This window comes from Oryza brachyantha, chromosome 1 (assembly GCF_000231095.2).
Source record: "Oryza brachyantha chromosome 1, ObraRS2, whole genome shotgun sequence".
NCBI lineage: Eukaryota > Viridiplantae > Streptophyta > Magnoliopsida > Poales > Poaceae > Oryza > Oryza brachyantha.
Window position 1 is genome coordinate 24,323,021 of NC_023163.2, and position 18,045 is coordinate 24,341,065.

General features: G+C 42.7%; 2 protein-coding genes across 4 annotated transcripts; one reads left to right on the forward strand and one right to left on the reverse strand.

Annotated features, from left to right (window-relative positions):
• Positions 1-4,257: 4,257 nt before the first annotated feature.
• LOC102718891 (proline-, glutamic acid- and leucine-rich protein 1) lies at positions 4,258-5,599 on the forward strand. The gene is made up of 2 exons (XM_040519873.1): positions 4,258-4,965; positions 5,053-5,599. Exons 1-2 carry the CDS (start codon positions 4,258-4,260, stop codon positions 5,143-5,145), a joined length of 801 nt encoding a protein of 266 aa, XP_040375807.1. The 3' UTR covers positions 5,146-5,599.
• Positions 5,600-6,272: 673 nt separating this feature from the next.
• On the reverse strand, positions 6,273-9,784 carry LOC102719169 (tubby-like F-box protein 2). 3 transcript variants are annotated; one of them, XM_040519805.1, is made up of 5 exons: positions 9,733-9,784; positions 9,177-9,548; positions 8,471-8,558; positions 7,405-7,534; positions 6,273-7,249 (listed from the first exon to the last, which is right to left on the reverse strand). In XM_040519805.1, the coding sequence occupies exons 2-5, from the start codon at positions 9,513-9,515 to the stop codon at positions 6,730-6,732; spliced, it is 1,077 nt and encodes a 358-aa protein (XP_040375739.1). In that variant the 5' UTR covers positions 9,516-9,548; positions 9,733-9,784; the 3' UTR covers positions 6,273-6,729. The 3 variants fall into 3 exon arrangements, with proteins under 3 accessions (XP_040375739.1, XP_040375737.1, XP_040375738.1); XM_040519803.1 differs by lacking the exon at positions 9,733-9,784 and adding an exon at positions 9,649-9,684; XM_040519804.1 differs by lacking the exon at positions 9,733-9,784 and having other exon boundaries at positions 9,177-9,596.
• Between the last annotated feature and the right edge of the window lie 8,261 nt (positions 9,785-18,045).

Consider the following 18,045-nt stretch of genomic DNA (forward strand, 5'->3'; position numbering starts at 1 on the left):
AATAATAATATGTGTAATGTATTTAATTTTTAGTATATATATACCGACGAAGTCTAATTTAAACACAGGTTTAAGTTTGAGAATGGTATTCCAACCAAATTGATATATGGGGGCGAATGTACACGAATGCTATAATAGCAATTTTCTCCCCGTGCGCTGAGGGGGTGCAGGTGACGCACGTGGGGCCCCGGGCGCGGCACGTGAGCCTACAGTTAAAGCAGCTGTTTCCTGAGATGTAACGGGAAGCGCGACCCGGGTAATCCAAATCCCATGACACGCCGGGCCCCCGTGACTAAGGCTATATTTTGGTTCCTAAAATTTTTTCCAAAAATATCGTATCAAATCGTTGGATATTTAAATAGAGCATTAGATATACATGAATATTAAAACTAACTACACAATTATAAGGGAAATCGTGAGATGAATGTTTTGAGCCTAATTACATGATTAGCCATAAGTGCTATAGTAACCAACATGTGCTAATGACGAATTAATTAGACTCGAAAGATTCGTCTCGCGATTTCTAAACGAAATTTGACATTCATATTTTCATTCGTGTCCAAAAACACCTTTCTATATCCGATCAAAGACGTGATTTTTTGCCCAAAAATTTTGGCAGCCCTAAATCGCGCAGGTCAAATGAGGCCTTGTTTAGTTCCTAATTTTTTTTCCAAAAACATCACATCAAATCTCTGGACACCTAAATAAAGTATTAAACATAAATAAACCAAAAAACTAATTGCACAGTTACGAAAGAAATCGCGAGACGAATCTTTTGAGCCTAATTAGTACATGATTAGCCATAAGTGCTACAGTAATAAACATGTGCTAATGACCGATTAATTAGGCTAAAAGAATTCGTCTCGCGGTTTCCGGTCTAGCCATGAAATTCGTTTTTTCATTCGTACCCGAAACCCCTTTTGACGTCCGGTCAAACATTTGACGTGACACTTCTCCCAAATTTTTTCCAACCTAAACGGTGCGTGAGTGCGCTCCAATAAAAAAGAAGTCTAAGGCCTTGTTTAGTTCTCCAAATTTTTTTTCCCAAAAACATCACATTGAATTTTTAGACACCTAAATAAAGCATTAAACATAGATGAACCAAAAAACTAATTGCACAGTTACGGAAGAAATCTTGAGACAAATCTTTTAAGCCTAATTAGTCCATGATTAGCTATAAATGCTACAGTAACCAACATCTGCTAATGACGGATTAATTTGGCTCAAAAAATTCATCTCGCGGTTTCTAGCCGTGAAATTCGTTTTTTTATTTGTGTCCAAAAACCCCTTCCAACGTCCGATCAAACGTTTAACGTGACAGTTCTCCTAAAAATTTTCTCAATCTAAACAAACACCTAAATTCTGGCCCAGTAACATAATGGGAACGCGTTCCACGTGCTGCGCGGCATGGTGGAGCCGCCGGCGTCAGCGCGACTCGTCCTTTCATGGGCGAATGAATGAAGATGCGGCAGCGGGCAGCGCCACCCGTAGGCCGTATCGGCGCTCGGCTCGCCGACGATCCACTACGAGGCAGCAGAAAGGAGGACACCTTGGTCGGCGGCGGTTCAGCGGAACGAGATGCTGCTGCTCAGCGTAGGGGCAGGCGAGGCCTGGTTAAAAAGCATCACGTCAAAACTTTAAATATATATTTAAAATATTAAACATAGTCTAATTAGAGAATAAATTTTAGATTCCGTCTGAAAATTATGAGACGAATCTTTTGAGTCTAATTAATCCGTCATTAGTATATATTAGTTACTGTAACACTTATGATAATCACGTCCTAATTAGACTTAAAACATTCATTCACTGTTTTTTTCGTGTAATTAGTTTTAATGTTTATATATATTTATGTTTTATTTAATTATCTAAAAATTTAATGTGATGTTTTAAAAAAAGTTTTTGTCAAACATGGCCTAACGGGTGTCGCGGAGCGAGAGGGCCGCCGCGGTCGCCGGATCGAGAGATTCGGGGGTGGAAAGGAGCGGACAAGCTTCATGCGTTCAACCTCACCGGGGGCAATGGCGTGGCCCACCTGTGCGCCTGCTGCCTCTGTTGGTGGAATCTGAATGATGCTTTTGAAGGCAAAGGCACCGCCCACTTCTTTTGCCCCGTCTCGTCCACTGAGGAGGATCTTGTTTAGTTGCCAAAATTTGTAGCAAAAGAGTCGCGTTGAACGTTTGATCAGATGTTAGCAGTGGTTTTGGACATGAATTAAAAAACGAATTTCATAGCTCACCTGAAAACTACGAGACGAATCTTTTGAGTCTAATTAATCTGTCATAAGTACATGTAGGTTCCTATAGCACTTATGGCTAATCATAAACTAATTAGGTTAAAAAATTTGTCTCACGATTTTCCCCATAACTGTATAATTAGTTTTTATTTTCATCTATATTTAATGCTTTATTTAAATGTTCAAAACTTGGATGTGATGTTTTTAGGAAATTTTTTGAGAACTAAACCAGGTCTCAATTGTTGTGCTCGTCTAGAATTCGTCGTAGGTTAAAGAACGGACAGGCCGTACGGGTAACGGAAGTATGGAACTACGCTACTCGCCTCAATTTCAAAGTTGCTACACGAACATATTGCACATTCAGTGGCAAAACAGACTTTCCATAAAAAGAATCAATTATGCTTAGCACCTACACCGTAATTTTGTGAATCAATTATGTTTAGCACCTACACCGTAATTTTGTATTTGCAACCACGAAGGGCAGCCTTCACACTTCACGTTTTAAAGAGAGGTGCAGCGACGGACTTTGTTCTCAAGCTAATGTTTAACCGTTTGTATTATTTAAAAATTATATATACTATTAATTATTTTGTTGCAATTTAATTTATTATAAAAATTTTAAACATAATTTATAATTTTACATATTTATATTAAAATTTAAATAAGACAAACAAACATATATTTAAAAGTTGACAGTGTCACGTAAGGAGTAATATGCATCGTCTCCTTGACAATGAATTCATGTTAGATAGACCACAATGATAGACATCGGTATCACAGTAATGGATGGTGGATATAATGAATAAGTGAACAGAGATAAGGGGAGCGGTACATGTGATGTCAGTCTCAAATATTAAAATACATACTCCGGTTTGCATATAACAACATATGATTACGTAAGTTCTATGACCGTAGCTTCCGTTTAAGTTAAGGCCTGATGTTCTCATCTACTATCTAAAAATTATTACGCAAGTACTTACTGAAATGGAGATGTAAAGTCGCTCCTCCAATGATCTCTGCATCTCACGTCTCTTACTACAAATGCTGTCTCGTCGAAAAGAGGGATATATGATAATCTTCTTCCTTTCCATTTCTGTCATTGCCCTCTGTTATTCGGTATTCCGATAAGAACGGAGGCATGGTCAGCTACCACAACTCCACAACGAAACTTGATGCTGCCGTAGACGAAACGATCAAACGATGTTGATTATTTGCTGTGGTTAGCCTCTTTTTTACTTGCTGCACTAGAGGAAATCTGTTTGCCATATTACCCGTTGCTCTTTCGTTGCTCGGTCATGACCCTTTCAAACCAAGCAAAATGGGTATCCTATCGTAAGAGATGTGACGGGCGTACGCTGCAGAAGTTGACGCTTCGTTCCGTCACGATTCAAGAACAGAGCATCGGATAGCTCCACGACGTTTTGAAGCAGTGGCGCTGTCACGGACGCGGCCACCCTTCGCTCGTTCGGTCCCATACTCACATGGGCCATGGACAAGGCAAGGCCCAACTAAGGCCGTGTTTGGCTTTCAAAAATTTTACATCTGTTTAACATCTAAACGAAGCATTAAAAATAAATAAAATAAAAAACTAATTATATAATTATGGGAGAAATCATAAAATAAATTTTTTAGCCTAATTAGTCTATGATTAGTCATAAGTATTACAATAACCTATCTGTACTAATGACGGATTAATTAGGCTTAAACGATTTGTCTTGCGGTTTACCCCCTCCGTCCCAAAATTGATCAATTTTTCACTTTTTACCTTTAATTTTTGACTCTTCGTCTTATTTAAAATTTTTTTGCGACTGATATTTTTGTTTTATTAGATGATAAATCATAAAGAGTACTTTACGTGTGACTAATTTTTTTTTAATTTTCTAAAAATTTTTAAATAAGATGGATGGTGAAACGTTGAACACGAAAGCTGAAAAATTCAATTTTTTTTTAAGGACAGAGGGAGTACAGGCTAGGATGAAATTCGTTTTTTTTATTCCGCGGCGGCGTCGCGGCGCGGCGCGATGGAGCCCGAGCCCCACCACGGCGGCGACGCCTCCCTCGTTCCCCCCGCTCCAAACCCTAGCCGCCACCAGCCCGTCCTCCGGCCGGGCAAGTCCACGGCCTTCAAGCGGGAGGAGCGCCGTAAGCGCAAGGAGCGCAAGAGGCAGGAGCGCCTCGCCCTCGAGCTCGAGCAGTGGGAGCCCCTCAGCGCCCCTCCCCGCTCCGCCGCCGCCTCTCCCCCCTCCCGCGCGCTACCCGACACGCCGTGGCCATGCGACTCGCCTCCGGACCGCGAGCCCTCCGCGGGCTGGGGCTGTGGCTGGGGCCCGCCCACGGAACCGCCGCAGCCGCCAGTGCCGGCGGTTGTGTCCACGCAGGCCTCCGCCGTGGTAGCTTGCCGCGCCTTCTTCGGGGAGCACGTCGACCGCGACGAGGAGGAGGAGGAGGAGGAAGAGGAAGGCAATGTGGCCCGGTTCTTCCAGGAGCTACTGGAGAAGGACGCGGGCCTGAGGGGTTTCTACGAGGCGGAGCGGGAGCAGGGCCGGTTCCTGTGCCTCGTGTGCGAGGGGACCGGCGCCAGGGCGGGCAAGAGGTTCGCGGGCTGCGCGGCGCTCGTGCAGCACGCCGGATCGGTCGCCCGGGCCGGGAGGAGGCTGGCGCACCGAGCGTTCGCGGACGCCGTCGGCCGGTTGCTGGGCTGGAGCGCCGGCCGGACCACGGCTTGGCCGGTAAACGTATCTTCCACGTCGATGTATTTGCTCAGTGCTAACGATATCGCATTGCTGAGTGTTTTGGATTTATCGTCCGAGATGCAGGCAGATTCTGGCAATGCTGGCTTATGCGATGAAGCGGATCACTTGGAGGATGCTCCGCAAAGCGCAGAAATGGAGATTTGTCCCGACCAGTGATCAAGGGTTTGCATCTCCTGTTTAAAATTAATCAATAAAACTAAATTATGGGAATTAGGTCAAAAATCATATCTCCAAAACAATTCCATTCCTAACTCCATTTCTAGTATTCATGCACGTTTAAAATTAGCTCTTTTTAATTTAGGGAAAACATACGTTCCCAGTAAAAATTATTCAGTTTCGGCTTCCTTTGATGAAGGATGTAATTTTTAGACCCAATTTTTTTTAGTGGACCTAATACATGGATTTTGGGAGTAAAGTATCATGAACCCCCCTCAGATAGCCCACAGCCTTTCCTCTCGATGCGAAAGAAGATTCGATCAACTGTAGAGAAAGCCTCAGTCCTAGTGGCGGAGCCACCTCCGGGCAAGTCGGGCGATCGCCCGGGCTGCAGCACTGATGTTTCCAATTGTATTTAGGGCACGCTTGGATCCATTTGGAATATTAAATGGCAAATGACAAAAGTTTTGGTGATAAAAATTTTAGCATTGCATTTTTTACAACTTGGTGTTTAGAGGCATGCAAAAGTTGCTATTTTTGGGTAAAAGTGAGAGGTGGTCCGCAGCCTTCGCTTTTTGACGAAATTTGCTACTCTAGACTGTCAAATGCAAAGTTGCTATTTTTTTACCCTAGTGTTTAGATCCATTTTGCCAAAAAGTGCTTCAAAATGGTAAAACTTTTGCCATTTTGAAGGATCTAAACAGGGCCTTATGGGCCTGTTTAGATCATTCGGAATAGCAAATGGCAAATGATAAAAGTTTTGGTATTGTATTTTTGTAACTTGGTGTTTAGAGGCATGCAAAATTTGCCATTTTTTGGTAAAAGTGAGAGGTGGTCCGTATTCTTATGTGCTTTTTGACAAAATTTGCTATTCTAGACTGCCAAATGCCAAATGCAAAGTTGTCATTTTCTTACCCTAGTGTTTAGATCCATTTTACCAAAAAGTGTTCTAAAATGGTAAAACTTTTATTATTTTGAAGGATCTAAACAGGGCCTATGTCACAATAAATGTGAAATTTATACATCGCTAGTACACGTATCCCAAAATATGTGAACCCCAATTTTCTCCTTTAAGCATTGGAAACATGCTCTCTAGTCATTCAGGAACTTTTGAGCGTTTGGGTAATGCAGAATCGGTATTCCTCATCGTGGAAACATACATACAGCATCCTATGCACACAAGCTACAGATATGCATCACAACATCATAAGGCGGCAAGGCAATGTATCATATATAAAACCGTATGGTTCGAATAACTGCGTCATCAAAAGAAATATGGACTATTTCTGACATCCTTCTCGCCGGAATAAGAGCAGGTACAATAGCATGTTATAAGCCAGCTATAAATATATTTTAAAAAGATAAGAGAGGATAGAGAAGAGAGGTGGACTACTAATTTGTAGCCAGCTACACACGGACTTCTAGACAGAGTGTGCATATGACATGTGGAACCATATACTAATGTTTTGTAGGTAACTATTGTATGAATAAGCCATTAGATTGACTATAGATGAATTGGAGCTAGCGATTGGCTATACTATTGAACTCGTTCTAAATGAATGACAGAGTAATGAACGCACTGAGTTACCTATTCACAAAGAAACTGGAGAGGCAGATAGCAAATGCCTGGAATGCCGATAGAGGCTGCCGGTAGTCCATTGTAAAAACGTCGTCGTCAAATTTTCCAAACTGCAGCACCACTGTCTCGTCCGATGGCTCAATAAGCTGGAAGTTCTTCGCAGATGCAACCATAACCCGACCGTGAAAATTCAAACACCAGCACCGAAGGTGCTCATGCCAACTTGGAATCTTACTGTTCAGAACGAATAAGGTGCCAGGTTGTTCTGCATCCTGCGGATCCATTGCAGTACCCCCAATGACGGGACACTGAACACCACGGTTCATTCTTTCTGGAAATCTTGATTTGAGTCCCAAACTGGGGTATTTATAGGATACCTCTCCAACTTCTACATCACCAGTGGAAACCGGTGGCCTTCTCTGTTTGCTTCCAAACCAATAACTGGATCTGCTGCTGAACGTCCTACCAACTTCATATGGTGATTGCCAATCGCAAATAGTGAACTTTGTTCCCATAAAATTAGACCTAAAAACAGAGATCGAATCGTCAGTGTAGCATTGTGGAATTCCGAGGAAAATTGCCATATAATGTAATTAGAAGCTGGAAGCTTATTTACAATCTGAAAATAACCAAACAAATCGAAATCAGAAGTTACTGAATTACTAGCGGCTAAGCCTCACTTTAGATTTCCAACGTATGAATGGCTTCCATGGAAGAGACCATCAGAGCTAACGGAGATAATATATTCCCGGTGCAACCCACGCCTGAACATCCGAGCAGCCAATAGAAATTTTCCTTCATCTGTTAGTTCTGCAGGGCAGCAAACCACCCATGAAGAAATTGAACATGAATAAAGAGCATACAGTTTTCAAACTTGTGTCAATTGATTCAAGCCTCAGAACAAAAAGTCCCTTGTAACCATCTAGCCGGCCATGATGTCCATAGTAAAAAGAGCATACAGAGGTGAGAGGTATGATTATGATTCTCCAACAGAGTATGGCGACTATGGAGAGCTTGGGCAGGGATCCCTTTCCAGTCTCCTGGAGAGCTCGATTTTTCCTTGTCAGATTGGTGGAAGCACAGCCGCAAGAGTTTTCAGAAGAAATTCAGGAATAACTTCGACTCGTCAGTTTTGTTGATCTGCTGGACGTTGTGGAAGGAACGGAATGCCCGAATTTTCGAAAACAAGACGAAAACGGAGGTCCAAACTTTCGATGAGATTAGAGATGAAACTAGAATGTGGCTAGAAGCAGGCTTTTTCAGGGAGAATAGCGGCTAATGTAAAGTAGTTTCTCTTTTCTCCGTTTCTGGCACCTCGCCGGACTCAGCAGCATCCTGCTGAGCTTTGTAATCCCTTTTCTCCTATCATCTTAATGAAAATCGGCTGGCCAGCATGGCCTTCCCGGCAAAAAGAGAGGTATGATTATGACCCCCACCCCCCTAAGCGGTCCATAACCTCACTGGAAAAAATAGGATAGTAAAAAAGAGCATGCAGGTATGTTAAGCAAACACTTCGTAACCACAGTGGAGTTCTAGCTCAGACTTCAGCCTAAAAATTTGAGGGACTAGAAAATTTCCTAGTCATTCTTATCGGAAGACGAATAATTTATACAGTATAGGTGCATGATATCTTCGGATCATGATAACGAAAATATTAAACAAGATCTAGTAATATTTTTTTAAAAAAATACAACAAGAACATGACCAAAAGTTAATATAGCAGATAAAAACTGCAGACAAGCTTACGTTGTGTTAAGCCAAGATATAGAACAAAGGTAGAGTTTTTCTTGTTCCTCTTGATGAAACACTGCATTGGTGCGTCCCTTGGTCCAGGCTGCAGTGACAACATCATATCATTAGCATCCAGATACACCTCGTCATCTTAAACATAGAAACACCTGAATAGAAAACATTAGATAAATTCAAACACATGGATTCCTTTACCACGTCCAAAAAAATTACCTACTACCTCTACTGCAAAATAAAAAGAGAATTCTAGTTAATAGTTCTAAATTGTTCTGAATTTTTTAGCCAGTGACTTGAAATCCACTTCATCTTCTTTTTCATTTGAATAGAAATAAAATGGAAGTTTTCTAGTGTTCACAATGTGTATTTTAAGATATAATCCTTCAAAGAGAATAATCAAAACTGGAATGAAAAAAAAGCAAGAATAGATTATTTTTTAAAAAAAGATTGGAAAAAAGTATAAGTACTCAGGTCCAAAGCAAAAGATTATTTGAGAACCGAACGGCAAAATACCGTCCAATTGCTCAAATTGAGCAGCTAATGCTTCAGACAAACAAATACTGGGACAGGTCAATGCCCGAGGCATTGATTTGATCATTTGATTAACGCCTCCCCAAGTTCAGGAATCAAAAGTAGTACCCCCGAGTTTTGCGGACAGCATCAAGATGAAGTGCAGGTTTAAGTTAGGGTTTCGATCGGTCCTGACCTGCTTCAATGACGAGGGAAAAGTGATCCTCCCGGACTCGAGGGGCGGCTGCACGACGGAGACGGTGACATCGCGCCACCGGCGGCAGACGCTGGCGCAGGCCACCACGTCGCGCCGGGGCGGCCACCTCTCCGACCCGGCCTCCACGCGCCGCAGGATGTCTGCGAGAAGGTCGGGCACTAGCGCCGACCACCTCTCCTCTTCGGCCACTTCCTCCTCCCCCGTCGACGGCGACAAGTCCGCCGAGATGTCAGGGGAAACCCTCGCATTGCTGCCGGCGGGTGGCCGCGTGGACCCCGCGGAACGGTTGCACGATGAGCTGCAGCGCCACGGGACCATCGCGAATCGCCGGCGATCTCTCGTTCTCTCTCTCTGTGGACCGGGAGATCGAATGCAACAGAAATCAAGTTAGTTATTAAAACCAACAAATAAATAAATCGTCCTGCATGTATATCTTTTCGACTTTTCGCACCTTGATGAGAGAAAAAAAAAAGCTGCATCGCCTCAATCTACAAGCCAAACGACTCATCAGGATCGGGGGAATTTAACTATTTACCACGATTGCATTTACGAACTCTTCAAATGCCCCTCTTAATTTTAGCCTTACATAATCACCGGTGAGATATTGTTTCTTAATAATTTATCATTTTTGCCTATGTGGCATGCCACCGTGGTAGCCAGCATGGAAAGCATGGTGGGCCCCATGTGTCAGTGGTCCCTCTGTCTCTTTCATCTTATTCTCCCCTTGCGATCGTTTTGGCCGGCGACGGCGAGCTGTAGGACGAGTGTTACGGTGCCAAAATAAATTTGCCGCAAGCGGAGTCCGACGAGCATGGGGCCATCGAGGAGTCATCGCCACACGAGGGCAGAAGCACGAGCTCCCCTCGCCGTCAGGCATCGTCGTCGTCCCCGCTACCGCCAAGCAAAGATACGGATCATCACCAGCATCACCTGGGCGGCGTGCGTTCGTTCGTCGATGCAGACCATGTTGGTCATGCAGCAGTTCGTATAATTTATTTTGTATATTGTGTATGTGTGGCTGGGCACAGGATGAGCGTGAGCTCCACTCGTCAGCGGCAGTGCTGCCTGCACATTACGGCGGGTGACGGACTTGACGGTGGAACATAGACGACAACCAGAGGTCCAGAGCTATCAGCATATGACAGGAACAAAACAATCATCAATTATGGAAGTACAATCATCATTAGCTTAATTTACAATGGCCAATTAATCACACTTTTCTCTCCGATCATGGCAAAAGCCGACGCACGCCGCCCCGGTGATGCTGTTGATGAATGATGATCTGTATCTTCGCTTGGCGGCAGCGGGGACGACGACGATGCCTGACGACAAGGGGAGCTCGCGCTTCTGCCCTCGTGTGGCGATGACTCCTTGATGGCCCCATGCTCGTCAGACTCCGCTTGCGACAAAATTATTTTGGCACCATAACACTCGTTCTACGGCTCGCCGTCGCCGGCCAAGACGATGGCAAGGAGAGATGGAGATGAAAGAGATGGAGGGACTACTGACATATAGGGCCCACCATGCTTTCCATGCTGGCCACCACGGTGGCATGCCATATAAGAAACAATATCTCACCTGTAGCAATTTTGTAAGGCTAAAACTGAGGTGCTGTTTGGTTCGACCAGGTAACGCAAATGTGACCGGGAATAGTTCCGGCGGTAACCGATTTTATCGTATCAGATTACGTGTTTTGTTTGGTTTGGTGTGGTAATGTATAGCGATTAGTTAACGGTGTTTGGTTGCTGTGCAAGGTAACGATACAGAGTACACAGCAAAACACGTGACCGTCGAGAATTCAAACGTTGATACTGTCACAACGAAAATAACTCCCTGCCGATCAACCTGATTAAACCGTGCTACCGATCTGACCCTGGATCATGTGATCATAACACGTATCATGACTTGACACAAATACACGACCATCATCCAGGGTCTATTATTGGGATACAAATTCATCAAGGAAATACATGATCACACAAATACATAATTAATCACTGTCAGCTCCTATTTGGCTGGGAAAAAAAAAGAATGCTTCTAGGCTGCTATATAAGCTAGTGATGCAATTCTTGTAGGATCTGCTATCAATTATCATAAATTTAGGGGCACTTCCACCTTTTCCTGATTCACAAAGAAACCCCCCAAAAATGAATATGGTGGGGTTCAATACAATTACCATGTGATAACCATTATCATAGGCAGCATAGCAGCATTAACCCAACAATTTTATCAACTGTGCATAAGTACGTAGCTGCAGTTTTACTAGTAGCAATAATATCTGTCAATAAACATAGATAATTAATGCCTGTTCTCAAAATCTGGGCGCACAACAAGCACATAATCTTAAAATGTGAGCAACCAGTTTAACAATCTCAAATGCAAATTAGCATAAATGTCATAAATACTAGACGAGCTCCAAAATGTTGTGACAAGCTTCAAATGTTGTGAATGCACCACCAGTACATCAATTTCTTTGGTCCATCTGAAAATGGAAGAAAAAAATAAATTCATGAAAATAAAATAAAGATCAGATGCAAAAATTATAAGCAATGAGAGAAAATGATCACGTGCTAATAGACACCTAGAACTACAGTTAAAACTAGTTTTGCCATTGCAAGTTAATCTTTATTAATAAAAATATGAAACTATGTGACATGAGCAGAAAGGCTTAAAATATGAACTCATTTCTAAAGGCTGCACAATAAGCAGGCTGATAGGAGACCACAAGTTTAACTGAATCAATAGAGTGGTAAACCACTGTTATATCTATGACCACAAGGGTTCAAACTTCATAGCACACAACATGACAGTGGAGAACACAACAAAAACCCTATAAGTGAGAGGTTCTATGGTACTCTGAAACCGATCCAATAAATGTTTAACTAGAAAAGAAAGATGAAAGAAACTAGTACATAACTAATTCAGAACAAATTCGGAGTACACAACTAAGCATTTCAGCTAAAAATGCATTAAAAAACATATTTTGTTCAGATTCATAAGTCATGAAGTTAGCAGTCCATACTTGAGAAACCCATTACCAACAAAAAGCAAGCACCTCCGGCTACCAGTGATCTCCTTAGTTTCTTCTTTTTTCTTCATCTAGTGGAATTTTTCAGAAATTAGTAGAAGCAAGATCACATGAAGTTAAGATGAAAGTGCTTAACTACTACTAACCAGATGAAAGTGCTTTGCTACTACTAACAAATAAGATCCAGATGCATAGTTTTCTCCTTAATATCTATCTATGGATTAGTGTTAGTTCACCATGATGCAAGTTGCTACAGACTCTGGCTGATCATTAGCAGTACATCTGCACTTGACAATAGTGTGCTTGTCCTTGGTGAAACGGAGAAGCTGTCTATGCATTCTTGGTAGACTGTAGTACTTACATCCCCATGTGCAGAGATACGCAGTGCACTTGTTGCATTAACATGTGATTATATTAACGTTAGACGATGGAGAGCAAAACTATTTGTTTTTATATTACCTACTTTAATTAATTTATGATCAGACCAGCTAGAACACATAATTAACAAAAAACAAGCTTTTTATGAGGACACGCATCAGATCAAACAAATCTAAATATCACATGATTTTTCAGAACTAAATTAAGTACCGGGTCGAGCAAGTAATCAACAATACAAGAATTACAGAACTAAAATCAGAACAAAACAAAAGAGGAACAGAGAGGAGGTAGTGTACCTAGAGATCACAAGAATGGAAATCGCCTGAGCATAGCCGAAGCACGCAGGGGCGGTAGTGGTGGTGGCACGCGACGGTGACTCGCCAACTGCTCCCAGTCTGCCCGACGGCGACTCGCCCAACGACGGGGGTGAGGGTGGCGGTGAGTGCGACCGGGGAGGAGGGGGCGGCGCAGCGTGTGCGACGGGGGAGAAGGGGGGCGGCGGCGGCGTGTGCAACGACTGACGGGGAAGGAGGGGGGTGGCGGCGCGCGTGTGCGATAGGGGAGATCTCGCGATAGGGGAGGGGGCAGCGACTCGCGTGCGACACGAGATACTAGCGACGCATCCGGTCCGTATCGTAATCGGATGCCGCTCGGGCCGGGAGCGGTAACGGATCGTAATTGGGCCGGTATTTGATTATAGGGTATATGATTACGAGTCTCTGTAAACAAACAGTTTCTAATGAAATTGATTACCATGGTAAAGGATACGGGCTGAAAACGGCCCAACCAAACGGCTCCTAAGAGTGGTATTTAAAGAGACGGTAAATGTAATAGTGATAAATAGTTAAATTCCCTAGGATTGGGAGGACACACCAACCGACTCGGATTTGGCCCAACCCACGTGCACAGAACAACGTCTTCTCATCTTCCTCTTCGGTGGATCTTCTCGTGTTTGCATGGGCACTGCAAACGTAAACGCGAATGAAATCAGACGCTGCGGGAATGCAATCAGGTGGAACTGATTACTGCTAATTTCGTTTCAAGATATAATCATTTTTAGAATGTTTAACGGAGACTAAAGAGATGTTAAAAGATTTCCCTTTAGTCATTTTAGTAGTCAATTTTTGAATTATGAGTAGATTTCCTTATCTTTATAAGTACAATATCTGATTGCTCTAACATTATTAGAATGCTTAAAATTATGGAAATTAGTGCAGAAATATTTTTATTTTTTAATAAAGTTTAAATTCTAGAAATGTTTATATTTTAAAATTAGTAGCTTTGTTTGGTTCTTCTAGTGGACCGTTGTCCATTCACATTCAGCGTTTGGTTGGACTAAAGTATAGCTGAGGAGTGCTTAGCAATTAAATAACATACAATTTCATTACAAATTTGAGATAGAAAATCTCATGAAGCATCGTTGATACATTTTCCTGATATGGCAAACCACATTATAAATCTGAAAGGTAACATATTACATATGTAGTTTCAGAATTTTTTAAAGATTTGAAAGTTGTACAGTCTGCATACCCATGACTGATTTTCTTTAAAAAAAATGACTGAATTGCAACACATGTATCTCTGTAGCTGAATTGAACAGCGCCACCACCTTCATGAATGATAAAACTGATCAAGAAACTTATGGTTTAACTGCACCGAAAGAAATAGAACACAGAAGTAGCCGCTCTTTGTCCTTAGTCTTTCATATGATAAACCAAAACAGTGAGCAAGAGGAAAAAAATCATCGCTAGAAGAAAAATGAAAAAGAAGAGAAGACAATAAGAAGTACTGAAGAGAAATATTAAGCACTAAACTGAAAAAAAAAATCAGAACAAACTGATCAAGAGACTGGCTAGCCAAGCAGCCGTTGTGCATGGAGACCTGTCGACGACGGTGCACCTCTACATCCTTTGGAAATTAAATTCATCAGATCTATGGATACCAAACATTCGCCGGTCTAGGAGGAAGATATCATATGCGATGTAGTGCAAATGAGGTACTTGCTGCGATATGATGTGCTGTAGTCCGGACTCTAGCGGCAATCGGCGACTCGGCGTACGAAAGAGGCGGTCGGCAATGGCGACGATCAAAATGTCAACAAGGTGTTAGATTAAATGGGCTAGGCCCAATTTGATCCTAATAAATTACGTAGGCCCACAATTAATTTATGGGATTAATATCACCTTGCAATTTAATAGAGCGATATCTCAACTTAAATAGGCTGCTATCCATTTACATTTCCAAATCTCATTTGTCACAGCACATCGTCTAAATTCTCCATTAATATATTATGTCATCTCTTCCATGTTAATCAGAGCGCAGATGGTAGTTTGCACGTTTAGACTCGTCCTCTAGACCGGTCAACTCAAGAGTCTCCACAATGATTCCTTTCGGACAAGCTTATCCCAACGATTTGGCCAGTTCCTTGCTAGTTTGTCCCCTCCTACCTCCGTCCTCGTCTCCGTAACCGGTCCATAACCCGTGGTCAAATGTAAATTAAAAAAATCAAACATATCAAATAAAAAACAGAGATGGTATATTTGGTAATGATCACTTAAGTAATTCTTTCGACCGATATTGAAATATGAGATATATTTGGATAATTTTTATACGTGGCCATGGAACTTCTGCCTCCGTTTATCATCTCATGTCCTTTTTATTTTAAACTAACATCTCATGTCCATAATGGCAGATTACCATCTTAACAGTTTATCTGAAAAATCTCCATAACATGCACATCCCGCCACTAAACGTAGTTCTGCCAGAAAATGGGCATGGTCCGATGAGCCATAAACCTTACGTAAGTCGCCGTGCCTATGGTTGGCTGGGCTCGCCGCGCCACGCCGCGCCGCGGCAGCTCTGCTTCCTGATCCGGCCTGTGTGGTTGGGCTGCGGCGCCTTTTTCGTCTGCGTTACAGCTAGCGCGTCCGCGTGTAGCTAGGCCACTCGCGAACTCTCGATCATGAGAAGAAACGGCCAACGCGCGCGGGTCATCGGAGTTTGGAGCTGGACGGACGCGAGCGGCGTGCGGCCGGACGGCCGGCCTGGGTTTTTGGCAGGCACGACGGTAGGGTAGGTCGTCGAGAGAGAGCCAGAGCACACGCGGTGGCCCGTTCGGAGTCGACGCGCGTGACAGTCCCCCTCGGCGCGACGACGCCATGACACGGCGCGCGCCGGGGCGGTATGTGCGGCACTCGAATGCAAGGACGCGAGCTTCTTGTGCCGGCAGTATCCTCGTGCAAGGCTGCAATGCATGGAACTACAGCACTCCTCTCTACTTTATCCGCTGAGATTTGCTCCTACCGGTACCTCGAGGCACTAAATTATTTTCCGCCATTGAATTTAGCTGAGTAAGATATGCATTGTTAGATCCAACAATTAAGAATAATTTGGTATCGCGAGGTATCGATACCTGAGAAACTTTTTGTTGGATTAAAGTAAATCTCTCTCACAATTCTTGGAGGAGAAGTTAAGCGGTTATTGTTATTTTTAGACAATGAAATATTCTAAAATATAATTATTTCTATTATTTAAATTTTATCTAAAATATATATCACCCTTTCACAGTAGGTGTTTTTTTAGAATAATTATACTTTAAAAACAGATACAGTAAGCAGTTAGTACGTATTGTTCAGTTACGGCGCTACCGTACGTGGTCGGTCTCTTCGGATTTCAGAACGTGTGGTCGTATAGTACTGCACGTAAGCACGCTGGTGCGTGACAGCTCCGGGCCTTCGACCCCCGTCTGGCAACTTTACACGTGGTGAAATAGATTACCTCAACACGGTTTACTCGATCTACTCCTTCGTTCGGTAATTACCAATCATGCATATATGCTCTTCTAGGATGAAATTGGCATAACTTATACGGTAAGTCTATCTAACAAACATTCCTTTTTTAGAAACATTTTATTTAATTAACATATATAAACTTTAAGCCTGTAAATGTTACATGTATAACATTTAAGTACTTAAATAAACTTGTATATACTTTGGAGAAGGCTGTGGGCCACTATATTTTCTGTAGGTCCTACAGATAACCTACAAAATAACAAATATTTTTTGAAGGTGCAACTTGAACCCACAGAAAATAGAATAATTATGTGGGTTATGAAATGGACTCACAGAAAAAAAATATTTCCGCGTGGGTCACCGTCTTCCTACAGAAATTGCAAACCATTTGGCGCGAGGGGAAACAGATATGGCGCTAAATTTTCATCTGCGCGGGTAGACCAATATGTGTCGGCGGGAAAAAACTGTGTGAAGTGAACATTTCTCTAAAGGTAATGGGCTTTTGGCCCACAGGGAAAAGGAGGTAACCCTAAAACCCATCCCCCAGATCCAGATCGTAGCAGACAGAGAGAGCGTTGTTGCCATCTTTCCATCTCTCCAGCGCCGTCGTCCCCATCCCTACCCCCAGCGCCGCCTTGCTTCATCCTAGCCCCAACTCACGCCCTCTCCACCGGAGACCCACGCATGCGCTTTTCCCCTCCGCCGGTGCTAGGGCATGGCTCCCAGTGCTCCGCGCCGGCGCTAGGACGAGGCTCCAGGAGCCCATCCGACAGCCACTAGAGCCAGCCCGACCGGTGCCTGCAACACCAAAATCAACGACGCATGCCATATTGAACCACACATAGAAAGGTATGTTTCTGCCATTGTTTGCCTCCTCTTACTAAGCAACCATACTCTTCATCTATATAAATACGATGAAACATTCTTGAAATAAAGTTGCCCTTGATTTTGCAATTTTTCTGCATATATAGTTGTACGAGGCATATTCATCGATATAAAATTTTGGCCGCCCTTGCTGTTACATATATGCTTTGATTTTTATATTGAAGGAATATGGGCATGTTTACAGATCTGCACATTATTTGTCAAGAAAGCCTTGGTTTGTGAAGCCCCAAGTTGTTGACCAATTCATACAACAAATATTTATCGTGCCGGCCTTGTTAATTTAACAAAATCGGGTAAGCTCTAGTTCACATGGTTTTTCTACTTCTGCAAGCTTGTGCTTACTGAATTTAGATAGCTATCTTTTGATTTTTTTTTTATTTGTATGTGATCTGAATATTGAGCAAACCTACTTTATTTACTAATTTTGGTTTAAACACAGAACAATATTATGGCAGAACGGGATTGGATGTATAGTGGTTGGCGTCATGGTTCTGCACCCTCTAATGAGTAGATTGAACAGACCAATATGTTTCTAGATTTTGCCTTCTCTTTAACGGATTTAGTTGAACACGGGGCTATTAAGTGTCCATGTGCTAGGTGTCGCAACTATATGCGACATTCGCGGGATATTATAGAGGTACACCTATGTAAGTATGGGTTTAAGGATAATTATGAGACATGGACGGAACATGGGGAGAGATATATTAGAAATAATGAGTTTGGTTCTACCATGGGCCACGATGGGGTTGATCAACATGATAACGTG